Below are 22294 nucleotides of genomic sequence, written 5' to 3' on the forward strand. Positions count from 1 at the left end.
AAACGATGGACTATCAAACAAACGATTATCAAATGATTGGAAGTAAAAAAAGTTTGCAATATAGTCTAATTCAACGGACACATCGATCGAGGAATCGATTGTATCGTATCGATTAGGATCCTTCATTCGCATATAGTTTTTCTCATTTTTCTTGCAAACGATGGACTATCAAACGTTTTTATTAATTAATTCGCAACTATCAAACGATTTTGCATCGACTGAGTTCCAGAAAAACAAAATCCGGTTTGAAACAGAAAAGTGCCGGCCAACTCCACACCAGATTTTGATTTTCTGAAAACACTAATGACTATCAAAAGTTTTTACAAGACTATCAAACACTATCGAACGACTATCAAACGATTGGAATAAAAAAAAGTTTAAAAAATAAAAGTTGGCCAGCCAACTTCACGCAGGTCATACGCACTGCTTGATCCCAGCGTAAACTTTTTCAGAGACTGTACAGTGTGTGATAGAGACAGTTTGCTACTCATCTGTGTCCTTGCTATCTCTCTCTGCGCGGCCCCCACTACTGCTGTTCGGATTTCAGTATGGTTAGAGTTCAATGGGGGAACCCCAATATGCCACCACAAGTCTAACGAAATGCGCAGGGGGCGGCCGTAGCCCAGTGGATGGGGTAGCGGATTCACGACCGAAAGGTTGGAGGTTCGCGCCCAGCTTCCAGCGGTATTCACCAATGGGTTTTCATATGAAAACTTAAGTGAGTATTTATACGGATTTCGCCCAACACTGTTCGGATTCGGTGTATAAACTTTGTAGGTCCCCTCACGCTGAGTTGAATAAGGCCCGTCTCGCAAGGTACATCGCCATCTATTATCGAACTTCCAACCTTGATTATTAGGACCAGTTACTGGCACATGTCCCCCATTGGGGATACAGCCATAAGGAAAAGGAAGGAAGGATCGAACTTCCAACCTTGATTATAGTGAGTATTTATACGGATTTCGCCCAACACTGTTCGGATTCGGTGTATAAACTTTGTAGGTCCCCTCACGCTGAGTTGAATAAGGCCCGTCTCGCAAGGTACATCGCCATCTATTATCGAACTTCCAACCTTGATTATTAGGACCAGTTACTGGCACATGTCCCCCATTGGGGATACAGCCATAAGGAAAAGGAAGGAAGGAAGTCTAACGAAAAGGAAGTGTCAAAATCCGGGATACTTCAAATGTGTTAACGCGTAAAAGCAATTATTTCTGTTTATGAAGTAAAAATCATATGACCTTACTCCATTTTAATTGTTACTTTCTCCAATTTAATAAATCGTACAATCAATTTAATAGAGAAAAACGAATAGTCAATCCATTTTACATTTGACCAGAGGTGTATCTCTTTGCTACTTGCTTCCTTTCATGCGTGTTCTATGTATTATAGGAGCTGTATTGTATCTTTCTTGGAGCATACATTTTTCCGAACTATAGAGGTAAATACTGCATTGCTTCTATCGAATATACTAAATTCGTTGGTCGTTGAGCCTGCTGGACAGTTCTATGAATATTTTAAAAATGCTTTAAAGTATTATTCGATTATTCTTTAGGAAAGTAACAATTAATATGACTGCTCTCGTTCTACGGCGAAGTCATATCGCTCTATTCTCTTTTACCTTATGGCGTGTTCCAGTATTCCCTTCTTCAGGACGTAAATTACAGGCGTACATTTGTTACGAATAATCTGATTATGCATTGTATTGAAGTACTGCCTTACATTTAAGATTCTTCTTATTTTCATGTATGAATGTTTAACACTTATACGTATAGCTCATTACAAGTTGTCTGTCATATATTTAGTATAGCATGAAAACTGTTGAGTTAGTAATGATGGTATGTTATTTGGAATACATATGAATATGTCTTTTTAGATTTACCTACGGAAAAATGTCTGAAACTATTAATGAGCCTGAGCCTGAGGTTCATTCGTGCGATATTCCAGAATTACGTTTGTCACGTTACCTTTACATTGGTAAAGAATATCTTAACTATCAATCTGGAAACTGGTTTGCTCACAATTATTATGAAGTTAATAAAGTGCCATCTATAATAGAATTGGCTATGTCAAAGAAAAAACATGAATATGTAGTGGAATTAATACAAAAGGTATTCAATTTTTAAGTTTCTTCAAAATGGCTGTAATTAAATAAGCAGATTGAAATAAAATATTTATGTTTGCAGGCATTTCAGAGTAACCTGGTACCAAATCCTGAGACATTGGTATTTGCATTGGCTGTGTGTGTTAAGCAGGACAAGTGTGAATCTCTACGAACTAAAGCATATAATCTAGTATCATACATTTGCGCAAAACCACAACACTTTTTTCTTTTTATTAAATTTGTATCTGAATTGAGTAAAACAGAACTAAAAAAAAGTGGTGGCTGGGGTCACGGTTTAAAAAACGCTGTATGTAAATGGTACACAAAAACAAATTCTTTAGACCTTGCTGAGAAAGTGACACAATACAGAGGCAAATATGGTTGGACACATAAAGATATTATTAAACTATCCCATATCAGGCCAACGACGGCCGTTGGTAAATTTGCTATTTTATTATGAAACCATACACCTTATGTATTAGATAAACTTTTTATATTCGTGTAATGTTTACCAGGATTCAATTTTATTCTAAAGTACATAATGTATGGCTTAGAAACAGCCAAGAAAGAAGCTAGTTGCCAAACAAAAAATAAAGTCCCAACGTAAGTTCCTTTATTCCATACCATACACTAGATTTATACTAGGTAATTGGTATCAATATTATTACTATATTGCAGATTTACCTGCGTGCAAAGTATCTTGGAATATATTGAAGATGTTGAAGCTTTTAAGCACTGTGAAGATGAACATTGTGCAGCTGCCCTTATAGAAAAACAAAAATTGCAGCTAGAGCATGTACCAAGTCATCTAATAAAATCTGAAGAGGCATGTATAACATAAGGGAAACTTATTTCACAGAGAATGTAAACCCTAACAATCATTAATAATTCAGGTTTGGAATTCATTGATACCATTAATGGATCTTTCCACGCTTCTGAATAACTTACAAAGAATTCATAACATGAAGATGCTCAAACCCAATTCTCTGACAGTTGCAAAGATCATCGATGAGATTACGAACGAGGAAAACATTAAGAAAGCCAAAATTCATCCTATTGCAGTTCTAATCGCACTGCGGAACTATGAAAGTTCTGGAAGGTGAGCATAAGTAACTCAGAAAGTGTGAATATCAGCTCTTTCTCAATACAGAGAAAAATCATATGTCTCGTAAATAATCGTATTACTAAAAATTATATTTGTACGAAGGCCTTTGTCCTATGAAAAGCGAAAAGTTCGCGAAGAGGCAAAGAAGCCACTTCCACCACCACCGAAACCAAATCAGACAATTGTTGAAGCCTTAAACAAAATGCTGAATCTCTCATGGGCGGTAAGAAATCTTACTCTCTTATTTGCAATCCACGTTTTCCTATGTATTCACAATATTTATATTTCACTTAATGTGCTTTATATTTCATAGAATGTTAATAATTCGACCAAACGCTATATGATTACGATAAACGTAAGTAAGTCCATGCTGGAGAACAAAACATGGCATAATGGGAACATCAATCCTGTGGAGGCAGGTTGCATAATTGCCCTGTCCCTCTCGCGTTCCTCTCCTTCTGTGGTTATAGCGACATACAATAACAACACTGTCCAAGAAGTAGATATTCCAAAAACTGCCACACTGCCCGACGTCATGAAACTGTTAGTAGAAGCGCAACATGGTAACGTGCGACTGAGCTCACCGATAACGTGGGCGATGTCGCAGAAGAGAGAAATCGACGTTTTTATCAATGTAGTAGAACAAATTGATCCGAAAGTCGAACCTCAAGAATCTTATAATAGTCGAAACGCCATTGAAGATTACAGAAATGAGATGTCCATCTCTAATGCAAAGTGAGTGTCTCTTATATCTAATAATTCTTTTTAAAAACTTACCGTTCCTTCTACATTATATTTACATTGCAACCATTTTCTTTTTCTCTTAGATTAATTAATTGCGCGATGTGCTCGCCAAAGGTACCGCGACATAAGCATGAAGATCCGAATATCCTGACAACCTGTGGATTCGACATCGGCGTTCCTATGGTCATCGAAGCCTTCGTCGAGTCCCTATTTTAATTGGATCATGAAATCGTGAGTGTTTTTCGCGCAATCATAATACGCAATCTTGAAAATTAGGTCACTATAAAATAGCCTTTACTGGAAAGTTGAAAGAAAAAGCACATTTGCAATTGTTTTAACAAAGTAAAAAAAAGAGCAAATAACAAAACTGACAAAAAACTTTCCTTCAGCATCGAGGAAGAAAATCGATGTATAGATTAACCATTTTTTTAACCTATGCTTTATCTTCCCATACCGGGAAGCGAGATGTGCGTTTCGTAAAAAGAAAAGAAACTAAAAGACTTTTTGAGGAATTTCAATGCGTCCGAGCCGCAGTAGCGTATAACAAATAATATAGCTAACAATTGAATCGTCAGAGAACATTTTTTTTACAAAGAATACCATATGGCCATATACATAGAATGATTTTGAATGAAAAAATAGAAAAAGTGAAAAAAATACTAATTCATGACTCCTGATAATTCGCGTGTCGACGGTACTCTGCGTACTTTAATTTTAATTTAAGAGAGCCGTCTTTATGTTCAAATAGACGGTAAAATCCATTGCGCAAGTATCAATTTTGATTGTGCAGTATAAAAAACTGTGATTGACGTGTAGCAGTATTTGATATAGTTTTTCCTCCCGGCAATATTGATAAATGCCTTCTAAAGATAACACACGCAGACACGCGTCGACAGCCGCTGATAGGATGACATATAATTATTAAATTATAAAACTGATTAATAATAGTCAAGATTATTATTATCGTAATTACTATTTACATATATTATATACACATGATATACTTATTAACTATTTACTGCATGTTCACTAGTATCTAGAGCAAGCTACATAGGGCTTCTTAATTGCTTCTGGAGCAAGAAAAAGAAAACAGAATAATCGAAGGTTTGATCCAAGACACAGTATAATATAACCGACATTCCTTCCATCGATGGGAATTCTGGTGACGGTTATAGTTAGATTAATAGTATCCTCTATCCGAAGTAGCCTAAGGTGGTGCATTTTTTAACTAATTTTAAAAGCAAACTTTAACTTAATTGCTTGCTTATTTTCACGGGATGATGGTTATTAAAGCTTTTTGCGATAACTTTTATAATATATAGACTTAAACAAAAGAAAAGTAAAAAAAAGAATCGTGAGCATTAAAACGATAACCGTTTTGAGGATCCGCGCGCCCCTGTGCGACTCACATAATAATTGAAATAAAATGAACAAAAAAAAATACGAGAACTAGGAGCCAGAGCGAGAGAAAGACAGAGAGAGAGTCAGAAAACAAAGAGAGAGAAACATAGAACGTTGAAAATTCTCACACTGTGATATGCATTTAGCCCCAAAGAGTTATAAGCTTACATTGTTTAGTATAATTTTACTGTTATATTTCATATTTGCCATATCCGAAGGGAAAACGACAAATACACTACTGACATAAATACTGTGATACAAAATGCATTGTTATTATTGAAGCTAGAGAAAAATTATAGTTAAAAAGGAGAAAAGCGAAAACGAATTGCAGGGGCGCTACCGCGGATCCGTAGGACTTGTTAATTAGTGTCGATATTCAATTAGCTAATGAACTTTTGTTGAGACGTACATCAGTATCCGATGGTATACATATATATATATAGACACTTATATACCGCGTACTTCGTTTTCTCTCGTTTCTACGCGATGCTCCTATTGTCATCGCTCTTTATTTTTTTCATTAAAAGCGTGCGACTATGGGACGAATTCTATAGAAATTATTTAGAAATGGCGCTGTTATACTTTTAAATGATTATCCATGGACCGAATACATACTCTAACTTCTCTTATTGTGTCTTTTAGTCGTTGATTAGAATTTTAATTATAACAAATGACTGCGTTTCACGCGGATGTAGCTACAATAGAGATGAGTTTTACTGACCAATGTATTATTCCGCTGGATATTTTTGTATTGCTGTAAAGTACTGAAAACTAAAGTACAGATTTTATTTCCTAATATTATTTGTCAAATGAGGCCTTTCGTGGGATCCGCATCTCGATTATAATCTTATTGGACTAATGGTATTTATCTTTCAATAATTGTTAAACGAAAATTGCTAGTTATCCTTAACGACGAAGCGTCTTCATTTATTATTTATACTTGGCCGATTATAATTTTTATTTTGATTTTTGTGCACGGATATAATTTTTTTAATATAAGTTTCGAACTGCGTTCCGTTAAAATTTGCTAGATTAATTCGCCTGCTCGAGGTCTAGATAATTATCATTCTATTTGGTGTTCGTTTGTAAGTCAATCTTTTGGAAAATATAAATAAATATTATTTTTTAATAAGATCGAGAAACAAGTAAACGAGATTTCAAGTAAAATTATTGTACTCGGTAGCAGCTATATACATATATATATTTCTTGTTCTTTTTTAGTGCAAAGCTAAACAACTATTACGCTACGTATATATTTTTAGCATAGATATGTAATGTATGTATAACAATGTAGTGTAATTGTGCAATCGGCGTGCATGGAGGCGAAAGAGCTACAGTGATTTTTATTCAATTGTGTCCAATCCCTTATTTATTAGTTCAAGTTCGACTTGCGCCCTCGTTACAAAGTCCTATTTAAATTTACTCAACCCTTATAGTCACGAAGGAAAAAGAATTACTGAAATAATTTTGTTATTCGTAAAAAGTCTTTCGACCACCAAGCACGTACGAGAGACTATGTTTATTCGTACGATAAGAGTACTAAAAGTGTTAGAACCAAGAGTAAGTAGGAAGAACGATTGCGAGAACTGTCCAAGAAAATAAAAATAACAGTACGACAAAGAATAAGAAAAAAAAAGAAGAAGAAGTAACGAACGAATCGAAAATCAAAGAGAAATATACAATACTGATATCGATACAAAATCTGAAAGAGCATTTCGAATATGATTGTGTACTTTCCGCTTTCATTATTAAGTCTTTCGAATTCCGGATGGACCGGTCTATTTATAATTGAATAAGACGTACGAAGGGGGGAGAGGGAAAAATGTTACAACAATACGTTAAATGTGTTCATACTAGTTGAAAGAAATACTGACCGTAAGGCAAACAAAATGGGTTGCGTTTAAGAGTTTTGGGGAAACGACGAGGGTTTGGGGGGGGGGAGTAAATAAAAAAAATGATGACGTTTAATATCGAATCCAATGAAAAAGTGTCATGTAAAATTTCACGTTAGATACTGAAAGAAAAATGTACGACTTCGCGTGTTATAAATTGCAATGGCGACCAATAACAGATTAATTGTACACGTGAGATAACACGTATATTATATATACTATCGTACACTCGAATCAACTCCCCTCGTATTTCGCTAGTATCCTCTCGTCCATTGTGATTTTTGAAATTGGTACATACACAAGATATATTGCATAAAAATGTTACGTGCATATTTTGCGAGGAATCAGAGGAACACAAATTTTTTAAACGAATCGAGAAGCACAAGAGTTACATATTTGTATACATATTAATAACGTAAACCGTAAATATATACTGGTACGAATAGTGTTCTATTCATATAGTTAATGATATATTATGCTAACGTGATGATGACACACAACAATACACATGTTGCACGATAACACCATATTACTTAGGATAAATGAACTTTAAGTGAAAAAAACGTTAAGAGTTCGAACGTTCAATATTGGCATATTCACCCCTGAAGGTTTGTCAGATCCCAGAGTATGGAAATGTAGAAAATGGTTAATGGGAGAGAAACTAAAAAAAATTGTGGAATTATGAAAGAACGCTCAACTAACTTGTCGCTTATTTTTTTTGCCTCGATTGGCAAAAGCCAAATGAAAAAGAGAGACATACAAAACATATGTATACATACAGAGAACCTATCGTACAAAAGTTTAGTCAAATACCTCGTAGTTGTTGTCAGTTGTAATAGTGTTTTAAGTAATTCTGATAAATGATATGGGACGATTATGCTCTTTGGTTAAGGGGGGTGAATACGCTGAGGGGATTTAACGTTTGAATTTTTGAAATCACACCATGTGTCAAGTCTGTTTATGCTGACTCAAACGAACGCCTAACCTTTCGGCCTTACTTTTTTATACGAAAAGAAAATACTGTGAGAGATTGACGGAGTGAGAGAACAAGAGTGAGAGAGAGAGAGAGAGAGAGAGAGAGAAAGCACTTTGTAAACGATGGAAAATTTTCGACAGCTTCGAAAAACGTCTCATTTATATTGTCGTTGCATTTGTTGTATTTACGAGGAAAGCACTTTGTAAACGATGGAAAGTCAAGTCTGTTTATGCTGACTCAAACGAACGCCTAACCTTTCGGCCTTACTTTTTTATACGAAAAGAAAATACTGTGAGAGATTGACGGAGTGAGAGAACAAGAGTGAGAGAGAGAGAGAGAGAGAGAGAAAGCACTTTGTAAACGATGGAAAATTTTCGACAGCTTCGAAAAACGTCTCATTTATATTGTCGTTGCATTTGTTGTATTTACGAGCAACGATGCATTTCCTGTTCTCTAATTGTAATAGTAATGTATGTAGCATTAAACATAGGTCCTAATCGAATTCCGATTTCAGGCATTATATCAGAATTATGGGCATAAATTATAGTGATTCAGGCGAATATTTTTGCTGTACACTATAATAATGAGACTTAATAAGGAATCCTTGTTCGAGGGTTGTACTAACTATAAAAAATCGTGATGAGTGTCTCTGAATTAAATTGAGTATAAAAATATTATATTTTCTTTATTTAAATTTCTGAATTGAGTCGATACAATTAAAAAAGGAATGCAATTAGGCCTGACTTTTAATATAATTATACTGTATTTTGTAATGCTTGCTGGTTATTTTTTTTCATGTACAGAGACGACGTTCGATTAGCTTTGAAATTGTACTCCCCCCGTATATGAATTACCGATAAACAATGTTTGGGATAAGAAATTTTCGAAATATTTTATCTGTGAATGGTTATCACGGCGAACCTAATTTTACAGTCAAACCCCTCAGTAGTTTACCCCAAAATAGTTTCAAAGCCCCAGTAGGCAACAACTTTTCCTTTCTAAACCCCTGCAATAATTGACTAGAGTTCCACCTCTCTACTACTATTCCCTTTAGCTCATTGCCAAACTACGCCATCTATGTTTGTGCATCTTTGAAATTGAATCACGTGATAATGTCTGACATCACGTAACCAATAATTAAAGGCTAAGGGATGTTGACTGTTGAGTTTGACTGTATTTTTGTACCTTGCGCCACGAAAAATGCATTAACTATGTCGAAATTGCTTTAAGATAAAAAATTATTTTGTTACCTCGAAGGACAATACGCGAAGAGTAATAAATACGATGTAAACTAAATTATTGATAATCTACACGTAAAATTATCATATTTCGACATAATTAATTAGCATCTTGTATCAAGTATCGTAATTACTCTTTGTCCGTTAAACAAGGTATTTTAGTAAATTTACAGTAAAAGAAAATGAATAGCGACAAAAAAGGTACGCGAACTTTGCTCTCTACAAATTAGATCCTTTTGAAAGTTTTGTGACAAAGGGACAAACACGAAATAAAAGTTAACTGGAAACTCAATACCCAAATAAATCTATCTAAATCCAATGTTTATTTTTCATTTTAATATCCAACGTGGCAATTCCACAATCCTACTTTATTACATATGATTATCAATAAGGAAGAGGATTATGATATATACATATATATACATACATATATATATATATATATATATAAATATATATATACAGTAAGAAAATTATTGAAAAATGTTTATTCTCGTGATACTGATACATACCTCTCATTCACACAATCATTCTAGGACAATTGTATTGTACACAGTACGATACAATGCTCGAGAGTCAGAGAGCAGTAAATGGTATTCTGGCCTGTTTTTTAAATATGAAGATAACTATCCATACCAAAATCTTATACTGTCTCTATTATTACATTCACACGTCAATCGCTCGTTATCTCACGCACTCTCGATGAGCTTCGCGAGTATCAATTAACGCATTCGATTATTATATTATTCATAATGAAACATATAAAACAATTATAATAAATTAACGACACCATAGAGTCTTATCCGGGAATTGAAAAAAAAAGCAAGTCCCATTCGCCGATCTCCCGTTGAACGAGAGGCGAGAATGGATCGCCGCCATTATGTGTTCTTAAGTGGTTTTTTTTTAAGAGGAGCATCGGGAGATGTTGGAAATTTCCTCGTAGCAAATACAATGAAGAATAATAATACTCAACGACGATAGCCGTTCGCGAAGCTTCGGTCGCGGGCGTTAACGTAATAATAACCTTAGAGCCGGTGGCGGTCCCCGTTGTGTTCGTCACGAACCTAACCTACAACGTATCTTATGCCGTTGTTGATCAGTCTTTTTCGTGTTTCACACGGCACCATCCCGGCGATAGTCCCAACTTTATCTTCTTCTTCGCGCGTATATTAATCCCGATAGTATTTGCCTAAGGGAAGCAATATTCAGTCTAAAGTATGTGCGAACATATGCGTTTTGCGTCCGCGCAATTAAAGTTCGTCCTTAAGATCGTCATCGTCACCTCCCGTGGGCGGTACACCACCGCCGGCACCTTGATAAAGCTTCGAAATGATTGGCTGAACGATATCAGACAATTCTTTCTTCTGCTTCTTGTACTCTTCGGGATCAGTGTCCTGGTTGTCTTCTAGCCACTTGATCTTCTCATCGATGGCTTCCTCCATCTTAGCTTTATCGGAGTCACTGACCTTGGACCCGAGTTTCTCCTTGTCGGCCAGTTGGTTCTTTAGAGAATAGGCGTACGATTCGAGCTCGTTACGAGCTTCCACACGTTCCTTGAGCTTCTTATCGTCATCGGCGAATTTCTCGGCATCCTTGATCATTCTTTCAATGTCATCAGGTGTAAGTCTGTTTTGGTCGTTGGTAATGACGATTTTCTCTCGGTTTCCGGTACCTTTGTCCTCGGCAGATACTTGGAGGATACCGTTGGCATCGATTTCAAAGGTGACTTCAATTTGTGGGATACCACGAGGTGCTGGAGGAATGCCAGTCAAATCGAATTTTCCTAGGAGATGGTTGTCTTTGGTCATGGGACGTTCACCCTCGTAGACCTGGATGGTCACGGTGTGTTGATTGTCAGAGGCAGTTGAGAAAATTTGTGATTTCTTCGTGGGAATGACGGTGTTTCTGAAAAGATAGAGGTAGTAGATGAGTATACAATGAATTAAAATAAAATTAACTAAACAATCCAGGAAGTGATAGGTACCTTGGAATAAGTTTGGTCATTACACCACCAACAGTTTCGATACCCATGGTAAGAGGATTGACGTCCAACAGTACAATGGCATCGGTATCTTGTTCTCCAGAAAGTACTCCAGCTTGAACAGCAGCTCCATAAGCCACAGCTTCATCAGGGTTAATACCTCGAGATGGTTCCTTTCCACCAAAGAATTCCTTAACCAATTGCTGGACTTTGGGAATCCTGGTAGAACCACCAACAAGTACGATTTCGTCAACATCCTTCTTGCTCATATCAGCATCCTCAAGGACCTTCTGCACAGGCTTCATGGTACTACGGAACAGGTCCATGTTCAACTCCTCGAACTTGGCACGAGTCAGGGTCTCGGAGAAGTCTTCACCCTCAAAGAAGGACTCAATTTCGATCCTGACCTGTAGCAAAATACAATTGGTTAACATACAATGTTCGAAAATATCTTGTTAGATTGTATTTCAAATAAAAAAAATATTATATTTTAAATTTTCTTAGTAATTACCTGGTGGCTAGCACTGAGTGCTCTCTTGGCCTTCTCGACTTCACGGCGGAGTTTTTGGACAGCTCTGTTGTCCTTGCGGATGTCTTTACCCTTCTTCTTTTTGTATAGTTTGATAAAGTGGTCCATTACACGTTGATCGAAGTCCTCACCACCCAAATGAGTATCACCGTTGGTAGCAACGACTTCAAAGACTCCATTGTCAATGGTGAGCAAGCTGACATCAAAAGTACCACCACCCAGATCAAAGACCAGAATATTTTTCTCTCCATCCTTCTTGTCCAAACCATAAGCAATAGCAGCAGCAGTAGGTTCATTAATGATCCTCATGACATTCAATCCAGAAATGGTACCAGCATCTTTGGTGGCCTGTAACCAAAAAAAATAGAAATTACATTAAATACATGTTACATAAAAAAAAAAAACAGAATTCATATGATATTTATCTCAAAATAATCCATTACCTGTCTCTGGGCATCGTTGAAGTAGGCAGGTACAGTAACAACAGCATGGGTAACTTTCTTGCCCAAATACGCCTCTGCAGTTTCTTTCATCTTGCCAAGAACCATAGCAGAAATTTCTTCAGGTGCAAATATCTTTTCACCTTGACTGGTGGTTACTTTGATGTGGGGTTTACTGTTCTTCTCAATGACTTTGAATGGGAAGAACTTCACGTCATGTTGTACTGTAGGGTCATTCCAGTCACGACCAATCAGACGTTTGGCATCAAAGACTGTGTTCTCAGGATTTGTCGTCAGCTGATTCTTAGCAGCATCACCAATCAAACGTTCACCATCTGCTGTAAATGCCACATAGGATGGTGTGATTCTGTTTCCTTGGTCATTGGCAATTATCTCCACACGTCCATTCTTGTAAACTCCCACGCTAGAACAAAACAACACAAATAAATTATTATTTGTAATAATTCTCTAAATAACCTACATTTAAATTCTAATTTGCACTGTTATGAATATCCATCATTCATTTTGATCACCTACCAAGAGTATGTGGTACCCAAATCAATTCCAATGACAGTGCCAATGTCCTCTTTCTCCTTCTTCTCCTCTTTGGCAGTTGCTAAGGCTGCAACCAGACCTAGTACCATAAGGGCAACAGCTCCCTTCATTTTGAATCTTTCTTCTTATATCACCTAAAGAAAAACATCAACCAATTAATAAATAAAAAATAAATTCTAAAACAGTCTTCAATGTAATACAATATTAATCAATTCTTAATTTTCCATAAAAATTATAAAATATTAAAAAAATTTTCTCAACTATATCCAAGACATTAATTCTTCAAATCTTTATCTATTCTTTTGTCTGAAAATCGCATATGAACGTCGCCTTGAACTTGCAAATTGCTCCAGCTGTCCATCCGTGGAACGTTCTAGTACATATGAGAGAACTGATAACGTATCCCGAACGTTCAGTAGATATGGAAAACAGGAATCAAAAGATAAATAATAACGAGAAAACATGTTATCATCCCACGCGATAACTACAAGACACGGAAAATCGATCGGAAGAATTGACCACGTAGTACTCCGACATGGCCGGTGGTCAGAGTCTGCATAATCGAAAAGTTCTCGAAACGTATATACGAAACATACATATTCAAAATTAATATATTTTCATTTTAACAAATTAATATGAATCGTACAGATTGGAGCATCCAACTGAAACTATACTCAATATATAGGAGCAGCCACATGAGACGCAGCGAAGTAGTGGACATTGAATTTAATAAATCCTAACTCAGGATCCATATGAGGCATTTTTCAAATAATTGGAATGTATATTAAATATTTATGATCTCGAAAACTTACCAGAACAATTGAAATATTGTAATATCACGTTCGTGAACACTGAAGCTCGGCACAATGATCCTCATAAACGTTTCAGAAGTAACTGACTGGAGACTGAATTCAGCGCTGGGATATTAACGGGAACATCTCGTCGTGGCTAACGCTGATTGGTTGGATGTTGCTAGCATGAACAGAAAGGATTAAGCTCATTGGCAATCGTATCTACAGTTGGCCTTTTTTGATTGGCCCACGTTGCGTCTCTCATTATCTTCTAGAAGTTTCGGGTACATTTTTCATTGGATAAAAAGAGCTACTGGAATACGTGGAAATTTTGGATGGTTCCATTCGGGGCGTCCGCCCCAAATAAATATAATGACGTGGAGAAATAAAATATATCTATTTTTCATATTCTCGAAGTTCACTAAACAAAATTATGCAGACTAATTCATTTTATAATACGGTCTACTAAATTGTATAACAAGACTTACTAAAATTATCATTAACTTGCATTATCCTCGATGTTCCATACTTTTCTAGACAAGCACTCTAATATAATACATTCCTGAACATGCACTCACTGAACGGAACTTCTGGAAAACGTAACGGGATTCTTACGATGACGAATAAAACACATTTCGCTGTAGTATGTAATACATTATTTATTCTTATTAGCTGTTCTACATAGCGTATTGTATATAGAAACTGTTTTCCGTAAGTCCCGAGCGTTATAAATGAATACTTTTAAATAGGAAAGTTTCATGATGTAAATGTATGTATAAACTTCAAATGTAATCTCTTATTTGTTACCGATCTCCGTTATAAAAACTTTCATCAATATATACAATTCCCATGTACAAATGATCCATGATAATTGTAAATTCATTTCAAGAAACATATAATGTATTATGCGTTATACTGTCGAAGTTCTTCCTTCACAAAAGTAAGGAATAAATGAACTTTATCAATAAATGAATCGCCAATTTTTAAATCAGTTTGTTGAGTGATTTAAAAACGTTCCAATGATTAATGAAACTATTATAGACTCCTTGAACTTTTTTCAGCATTTTAGGAAATTAAGTTCTAGCAAATGTCCACTAAATTAATATTTACATTTTGGTTTTAACATGTCTAAGATTAACGGTGTAAAATACGTTATTATACAATCAGCACCAGCTCGTCGCATAGATAGTAAAACTTCCTTCAAAACGCTTTCCAAATTTATAGCACCATTCTGAGCTCCATGGTAAAGCATTGCATATTCACCAGATACTTGATAGACAAACATTGGGTATTCGGGATGAGCGTCTTTTGTGTGTCGCACTACGTCCAAATATGCAAGACCTGGTTTTACCATAAGCATATCGGCACCTTCTTCAACATCGCGAGCCTTTAAAAGAGTAATCAAAGTTAATAAAAATTAAATTTAATTGATAAACTAGTTGTGTTAATTATGAGATACTATAGAGGAATTGATTTTTACCGCTGCTCTAGCAGCCAATCCATTACTGCCTGGTGGTAACTGATAACACTGTCTATCTCCAAATTGAGGAGCAGACTTTGAGGCATCTCTGAACGGGCCATAAAATCCTGATGCAAATTTAACGGCATATGATAGTACAGCCACTTTGTTTGATAAGCCAGCCGCAGCAAGACCACTCTTTATAGATCCTATTCTACCATCCATCATATCAGATGGTGCTATGATTTGGGCTCCTATAAATAGTGTATTAATTAACTTGAAGTGATTGTGGTTTACTTGGTCAATTATGATTATATTAATCATATATACGTATATGATAATATTTAAGATTTACCTGTTTTGGCATAAGCAACAGCAACCTCTGCAATACGCTTGATACTTTCTTTGTTGTTTATTGTACCATCACTGTTCAGAATTCCACAATGACCATGCTCAGTGTAAGCACATAGGCATACGTCACACGCAATTATTAAATGAGGAAATTCCTTCCTTAGTAAAGGTAGAACCTGAATTATAGGGTTCTTCATACTATCAGCATTAGTAGCATTCTTATCCTATGACAAATGATTTATCTTACAATTCGCAGTTTTATGAGATAACTCATAAATTATACAGAAGATTATTGATTACTTTTTCCAATTTATTTGGAACACCAAACAATAATATGGACTGCAAACCTTTTGCTATTAACGGTTCCAACAATATTTTTATTTGATTAATGCCATAGCGATGAACACCAGGCATACTGTCAATTGGATCTTTGCCATTTGGATCATCTCTACAAGAATAAATATTATAAATACCACCACATTTTCATTTAGTTTGAAAACACACTTTAAATTGGAATGAAAAGAAATGTTAGCATGTTAGCATAATTCCAAAATATAACCTTAAGGTTAATACACATACTTACAGTACAAAAATAGGGTACATAAGATTATTTGCAGTTATCTCCACATTTGGTGATTGCCATTTTCGTAATAAAGGGTGAAAAATTCCACTGTGAAGCGTGTGCTTTGCCTTCACATGTGCCATCTTAAGTCCTTTGTGCTTCAAATAATTACAAAAAACAACAATTCTATTATAAAATTCACACTAAATATAACTGTAGGTAATACTTATATGCACAGCAGTGACAAGTATACTTCAATGAATTACTGGATTATTGCAATGTCACTGTGATTATCGTTATTTTGCATAATACTCTAAATTACATAACTTCACGAATCCCATTACTTTTAGCTCTTTTTCACGTGTTGTTAGGATCCAAAGAGCCGACTCTCAATAATTTTCTATTTTTTGTATGCTTCGGGAAGTATTGATTGATTTCTTGGTAGATAAAATCAATCTTGAAAATTACATTTCGGCCAAACTCTCGTGTATGTATGTACAATGTCCAGGCTATTAATTAAAGAGGATTGGTTCTTCTACGCTAAAGAAAATGGTAGAAGATAGGGGTTGGAAAATCGCGAAAACCTAGTTTCAGATTGACGTGAGGATTAAAAATGTTTGGAAAAAATGTAGGACTATAAGGGACAGGTCACGAAACGTAACAGTATGTTTAAAACGTGCAATTATATGATCCAGCTTCGATCTGATAATAAGCTTACATAAAAAAGTAGCTACTAATATACCTAATGGTTTTCAGGATAGACCTTAAAGGTGTATGAAAGAGTAAGGCTGTCGTGAAGATATATTAAAACCTATTACCTCTATTTGTAATAATCATAAAGTTTCAAGGAACAATAATTGTGTAGTTAAAAAATTTACTGTTTGAAATATCTTGTTTTTTCATTTGTTACATGATTATTGGTACAATTCAGAACTCACTTCCAGTCCTGCAAGAATGGCTATGCTTTCTTTACATATAGCCAGATAAACAGAGAAACATTGATACTTGCAATAACTGTAGTGAGTTTTCGAGCATGTTCTACGTAACAATATTATTAGTGAAGGTTACCATTGGATATATGGTTTTGGTTACATTTTTACAGGTTTTATGAGTTTCCTTCGGTCAAAATACATTATGTAGATCTCGACATATACTTGTTTAGGCAATTATCTTAAGCAAGTTATTTAGGCAATGTGTTTTGTCATCAAAAGTTTATAAAAATATGCTCAAGAAGTCTTCAAAGTGAATTTTAAAATGATACAGTATTTCCAATTATATTAGTACTGAATATGGTATTGAGAAAAAAAACTTGTATACCATTTTCCTATTCTAAAAAGATCAAATTATATATACAGTTTTGCACTTCATATTATGTGCTTGTATAACAAACACTGTACATATGTCTTTACATATATATGTATATGTATATATAATATCGTAAAAATCAGACTTCTGTTAAATTTTGTTTGTTCTTGCTTATCCAACACGCATTCCTTGAACATCAACATCAATATTGGCTTCAGTGACTAGTTGTTCTGCAATAATGGACACTGTTGATTGACGCCTATTTGGATCCAAAATTGCATCTGAAATGATGAACTCCTATAAACCTAAAATTTTATATGAGGTAGTAGATTCATGTAACTTATACTAAAACATGAGTAACATATGCCTGAAGGTATTAATAAAAAGTTAAATGAGTCATATACAGGATACCTGAACACTCTAAATTACATTTTATATCCTTCCGTTTATTATTGTATTGAGCCATATTTAATTCTACGAGAGTTGGTCCTAATATAAAGTATCCAATACCTGCTCCCATAACGAGAGCAATATTGACATACACATTGTATGTCATAACAGCTAACATAAGAAAGTAACCAAGTGTAGTATGTATAGTAAAGTGAAACACTTCAAGGAGCCACAACAAGTAACTGGAACTGAAAAGTAATCCATGCCAAATTAATAAAAAAGATACACGCAACAAGTTCATATAATAAGTACATGAAGTTTCAATACCAATATAATCTTGTCGATCGTCCTAAATATCTCGATGAGATTTTACTCAAAAGTGATGACTTCTCATCCTGCATAGAAAGCTCATGTGGTAGAGAAGCAATAGTTTGTTTTCTCAAGAAGACCTGTAGAATTTTCATTGCCTCGTAAACTATTGCCAATGCAGTGAGTCCTAGACATATGGATAAAACACCCCATGTCGTTGTTACATTAAATTCTTTGAAAAGAAACTCATTCAAATATCCAAACCAATACCACATGTGCATCTAGAAGAAAATATTCAATTTCAAGTATATGTACAATCAATTACAATTACAAAATTGAGGTATTATACAGAGGTTATACATACCATTGTGAATTGTAAGAATGAGCTGTGGTTTTAAAACTTAGAGGGAATTTGTGACAAATAACTGATACTGATAAGCCTCATCATTTACACAAGTGTATTTCTACATTGATAATGTCCTATGATATACATTGCACCTAGCTTAACCCTGACTCTCCATCTCTTGATCTTCATACATACAATTCTGAGTTTTAAACGTTCTATATAAAACGTATGTATAAACAAAAAGGTAATTTCTAATGTTTAATAAATATTTCATTATAGTTGTGTTCACTATGTTACTACAGGTATCCATATGTCATATTACAAATGACAACAGCAAAGTGTCTCTGTTAGCTAATATCAACTTTTTTTTATTGACCGTTTGAAAGTAATGAGGACATATGACTGTACAGTAAAAAGTCTTTACCAACGCAGTATAACAAATCAGAAGAATAAGCAACAAACAGCAAAGATAAGCAAAGTTCATATTACCTGAAATATTTACAAATTCTTGATTGGCATCTCATCGAACTAATAAATGGCGACCAATTCAGGATGGAAATAATGTACGATTTGTATTGTAGTATTGTCTAAGAATAAAACACGATAATTATGTACTATAAAAATTTGTTAAAAATAGATCAAATTAAGTTTGACACCATATTGACGCCACCTAATTGCCATGGTAACGCTGGTCACATGGATCCGGTTATGAAAACTATTTAGCTCTGAATGTTGTTTAACAAAGATCATTATTTAGTAGGATTTGATGTGTATTTCTAAAACAAAATTTTTGTAAACGCTTGCAACATATTTTTATTAATAATATTAATTGCCATCACTTAAAGAATCGAGGTAAAAAATCTCTACTTTTGGTCGCGAAGGTTCCCTACTATCTGAGCATTGATAATGTTGACGAACCGCCATCTTGAATGCAAGATAAAGCTCGCACGTGCTGCGAATGAATATTCAAGCAAGCATTAAAAGTGAGTCGTCAAGTATAATAATTATTGAAGAGTATGATGAACTGAGGATGATTACTCATTGTAAAAAGGTGAATCCTACGTAATCAGAAATATTTTCTAAAGGTGGCGTGTCTACAGTGCGACACCAGTGACATCTACCCCCTTTGGGCGAGCAAGCGTGGCTAATCAAGGCACCAAAAGGTAAGCCGCAAGGGCTGTTTATTTTTGGGTTTTTGGTGGGCCGCGTGGTCCTTCGGAGGATTTTTTTTAAGTAATGCTTTTCCCGATCGACTCCAGTCGTCCGTCGTGCTTGAAAATCATTTGACGAAGCAACAATGACCACGAAAACGTAGGTGAAGCAGCGGGACTGACCGCTACGTCGGGCATCTTGCCTAGTAAAGCAAAAACTCCATTATTGTCCTTCCATATCTCGTTTCGCACTCTAATCAATTATTATATATTAAAAAGTATCACGAATATACGGTGGATACTCTATATTGTTATATATATATATATATTGAAATATTCAGTAAGACAGCAAGCGCGCGCACGCATTCACCCCTGCTGTGTGGTCACATCTGTACATAAACCCCTCCTTATATACATAGACTCACGCGTCACACGCGCGTGCTACACCACTCCCGTGCGGCAGCTATTTCACTGAAAAATAATAGCAGCTCTCTGATTCCTTCTCGTCGACAGAAAAATGAGCAGTTCCGAGGAGGTGTCCTGGATTTCGTGGTTCTGTGGCCTCAGAGGCAACGAATTTTTCTGCGAGGTAAGTTTTCCTCATGACTACAATTCTGGTTAGGTTGATTTCCTGCTTCTTTACTCAATGCTTTTATTAAGTTTTGCTACTCCGTTTTCCTTCGGCTGTACGCATTTCAACAATTCTTCAATGATTTGCTTGTTTTGAGGAACATAAAATTAGTGAAGAGATGAACTATGAATATATTGTACCATTTAGAACTTGGGAGGTTTTTACTTTGTGTGTTGTTTAATATGGGAAAAGTGTTTTTAGAATTGATTTCTTTCTGCAGGTTGACGAGGATTATATCCAGGACAAGTTTAACTTGACAGGATTAAATGAGCAGGTGCCACATTATCGTCAAGCGCTCGACATGATCCTTGATCTGGAGCCGGGTATGTCAATTATAATATGTATATGTCATGTATCATGTCTTTTTTATTTCATGTTTTATGTTATTTTATATTATAATCGATTGTTTCATTTTAATAGTGTTTAGTGGAAATTGATTTTAATTGACAATTTTTGTTTTCCTCCGTTAGATGATGACTTGGATGATAATCCCAATCAGTCGGATCTGATTGAGCAGGCTGCCGAGATGTTGTATGGCCTTATTCACGCTCGCTACATACTTACCAATCGGGGAATCGCTCAAATGATTGAAAAATATCAAGCAGGCGATTTTGGTCATTGTCCACGTGTCTATTGTGAGTCTCAGCCCATGCTGCCACTGGGATTGAGTGACATTCCTGGGGAGGCAATGGTTAAAAGTTATTGTCCAAAATGTATGGATGTCTACACACCCAAAAGTTCACGTCACCATCACACCGATGGCGCATATTTTGGTACTGGTTTTCCACATATGCTCTTCATGGTTCATCCCGAATATCGACCAAAACGTGCAGCAAATCAATTCGTACCTAGGTAAGTTGGTTAATCAAATTGCTATAAAAATTCATTCCTTATTTATTAATTGTCACCATTTTCCACACTGCATCCTGATATTTCCGTGTTATTTCTCAATCCAGCAGCTCTAAAATGAAAGAAAAGACACAATGTATTTCAATGCTATAAAATTGTGAATATTGCAGGTTATATGGATTCAAAATTCATCCGTTAGCCTATCAGATTCAACAACAATCGGCGTCGACGTTCAAGGCGCCAATGCGAACCCTCAACTATAATAACGGAAAGCGCTAAGACCATTATTCGAAATTGCCTAGAGAAGTTCTTTTCATTACACTCGTAATACAAATCCTAATTTCGCCCCTAAGAAATAAAATATTATTTTTTATATATATCTCTCTCACTCTTACACTTTCTCACTTTCTCTCAATCTATCCATCTGACTGTCTCTCTTTGACTCTTACTATTTCACTCACTCACTCACACCCTACACACATATAAATATATACATAATATATCTCTCACTTCTTTGTGTGAACATGAAGATCATGGAGAGAGTCGATTGTTCGGACATTGGACGCATAACTTTCTCAGGGTCCGTCCGCAACGATTAGGACGTATAAACAGAGAGAAAATGAAAGCGGTATATTATTTTAATTAATCATCATCGATGAGTGTCCCGAAAAGAATCAGTTTCTACGTCGAACGACCTGTTCACATTCTCGTTCGAACGTTTACTGAGTCCCGACCATTTAATTAAATAAAATAAACTACAGAGAGAATGGAGAAATTGTATACACCAGCTCGGGCAACATTACAGATAATACAGATTGACACATAATTACACACAACACCTAGGCTTAATTATTTAGGATATAAGGGGAAAGATGAAAACTATAAGTAGGATGTATTTGTCTGTACGAGTCCCATGCACCATCTTGATCGCTGCCAGGTAGTTCCTAATAATGAGCGAGAGATAGGAAAAGCTCTCTCGTATGAGGGCCGTTTAATTATTTGCGGCTGATAAGGAAGCGCAAGCTAGCTGGTCGTGTCCAGATTGATTTTATAAGTCAAGGGATGGTGTATAAAAAAATATGTTTGTTATGCGTCATTTAATTTAAATCGTCGAATAAAACATTAATGTCAAATGTGAGATAACGAGGACGGCACGTTGTTAATGTCAAAATCACGTTACTGAGC

At 35.4% G+C, this 22294-nt stretch overlaps 5 protein-coding genes across 14 annotated transcripts; 2 read left to right on the forward strand and 3 right to left on the reverse strand.

Annotated features, from left to right (window-relative positions):
* The first annotated feature begins 1042 nt into the window (after nucleotides 1-1042).
* LOC107268460 (60 kDa SS-A/Ro ribonucleoprotein) lies at nucleotides 1043-7000 on the forward strand. Of its 3 annotated transcripts, XM_015741252.2 has the most exons (10): nucleotides 1043-1441; nucleotides 1877-2111; nucleotides 2187-2541; nucleotides 2620-2707; nucleotides 2783-2930; nucleotides 2998-3203; nucleotides 3312-3432; nucleotides 3523-3944; nucleotides 4037-4184; nucleotides 4987-7000. In XM_015741252.2, the coding sequence occupies exons 2-9, from the start codon at nucleotides 1893-1895 to the stop codon at nucleotides 4167-4169; spliced, it is 1692 nt and encodes a 563-aa protein (XP_015596738.1). In that variant the 5' UTR covers nucleotides 1043-1441; nucleotides 1877-1892; the 3' UTR covers nucleotides 4170-4184; nucleotides 4987-7000. The 3 variants fall into 3 exon arrangements, with proteins under 3 accessions (XP_015596738.1, XP_015596736.1, XP_015596737.1); XM_015741250.2 differs by having other exon boundaries at nucleotides 4037-7000; XM_015741251.2 differs by lacking the exon at nucleotides 1043-1441 and adding an exon at nucleotides 1507-1746 and having other exon boundaries at nucleotides 4037-7000.
* Nucleotides 7001-9764: 2764 nt separating this feature from the next.
* Nucleotides 9765-13931, reverse strand: LOC107268459 (endoplasmic reticulum chaperone BiP). The gene is made up of 6 exons (XM_015741249.2): nucleotides 13778-13931; nucleotides 12948-13099; nucleotides 12414-12834; nucleotides 11953-12318; nucleotides 11445-11848; nucleotides 9765-11365 (listed from the first exon to the last, which is right to left on the reverse strand). The coding sequence occupies exons 2-6, from the start codon at nucleotides 13073-13075 to the stop codon at nucleotides 10711-10713; spliced, it is 1974 nt and encodes a 657-aa protein (XP_015596735.1). The 5' UTR covers nucleotides 13076-13099; nucleotides 13778-13931; the 3' UTR covers nucleotides 9765-10710.
* A 464-nt stretch (nucleotides 13932-14395) lies between these two features.
* Nucleotides 14396-16634, reverse strand: LOC107268463 (delta-aminolevulinic acid dehydratase). The gene is made up of 6 exons (XM_015741256.2): nucleotides 16473-16634; nucleotides 16150-16286; nucleotides 15867-16014; nucleotides 15571-15790; nucleotides 15237-15469; nucleotides 14396-15143 (listed from the first exon to the last, which is right to left on the reverse strand). Exons 2-6 carry the CDS (start codon nucleotides 16269-16271, stop codon nucleotides 14856-14858), a joined length of 1011 nt encoding a protein of 336 aa, XP_015596742.1. The 5' UTR covers nucleotides 16272-16286; nucleotides 16473-16634; the 3' UTR covers nucleotides 14396-14855.
* Nucleotides 16635-17001: 367 nt separating this feature from the next.
* LOC107268466 (probable low affinity copper uptake protein 2) lies at nucleotides 17002-19229 on the reverse strand. 6 transcript variants are annotated; one of them, XM_015741263.2, is made up of 6 exons: nucleotides 19149-19229; nucleotides 18968-19065; nucleotides 18497-18693; nucleotides 18151-18413; nucleotides 17845-18071; nucleotides 17568-17714 (listed from the first exon to the last, which is right to left on the reverse strand). In XM_015741263.2, exons 3-6 carry the CDS (start codon nucleotides 18497-18499, stop codon nucleotides 17605-17607), a joined length of 603 nt encoding a protein of 200 aa, XP_015596749.1. In that variant the 5' UTR covers nucleotides 18500-18693; nucleotides 18968-19065; nucleotides 19149-19229; the 3' UTR covers nucleotides 17568-17604. The 6 variants fall into 6 exon arrangements, with proteins under 6 accessions (XP_015596750.1, XP_015596749.1, XP_015596751.1 ...); XM_015741264.2 differs by lacking the exon at nucleotides 19149-19229 and having other exon boundaries at nucleotides 17002-17714; nucleotides 18968-19113; XM_015741266.2 differs by lacking the exon at nucleotides 19149-19229 and having other exon boundaries at nucleotides 17574-17714; nucleotides 17863-18071; nucleotides 18968-19113.
* A 95-nt stretch (nucleotides 19230-19324) lies between these two features.
* On the forward strand, nucleotides 19325-21488 carry LOC107268465 (casein kinase II subunit beta). 3 transcript variants are annotated; one of them, XM_015741261.2, is made up of 6 exons: nucleotides 19325-19461; nucleotides 19564-19641; nucleotides 20049-20218; nucleotides 20481-20583; nucleotides 20731-21112; nucleotides 21280-21488. In XM_015741261.2, the coding sequence occupies exons 3-6, from the start codon at nucleotides 20147-20149 to the stop codon at nucleotides 21386-21388; spliced, it is 666 nt and encodes a 221-aa protein (XP_015596747.1). In that variant the 5' UTR covers nucleotides 19325-19461; nucleotides 19564-19641; nucleotides 20049-20146; the 3' UTR covers nucleotides 21389-21488. The 3 variants fall into 3 exon arrangements, with proteins under 3 accessions (XP_015596747.1, XP_015596748.1, XP_015596746.1); XM_015741262.2 differs by having other exon boundaries at nucleotides 19360-19461; nucleotides 20143-20218; XM_015741260.2 differs by lacking the exons at nucleotides 19325-19461; nucleotides 19564-19641 and adding an exon at nucleotides 19650-19789 and having other exon boundaries at nucleotides 20143-20218.
* The last annotated feature ends 806 nt before the right edge of the window (nucleotides 21489-22294 follow it).

The sequence above is a fragment of the Cephus cinctus genome, unplaced genomic scaffold, assembly GCF_000341935.2.
Source record: "Cephus cinctus unplaced genomic scaffold, Ccin1 Ccin1_scaffold0564, whole genome shotgun sequence".
In the NCBI taxonomy this organism is placed as follows: Eukaryota; Metazoa; Arthropoda; class Insecta; order Hymenoptera; family Cephidae; genus Cephus; species Cephus cinctus.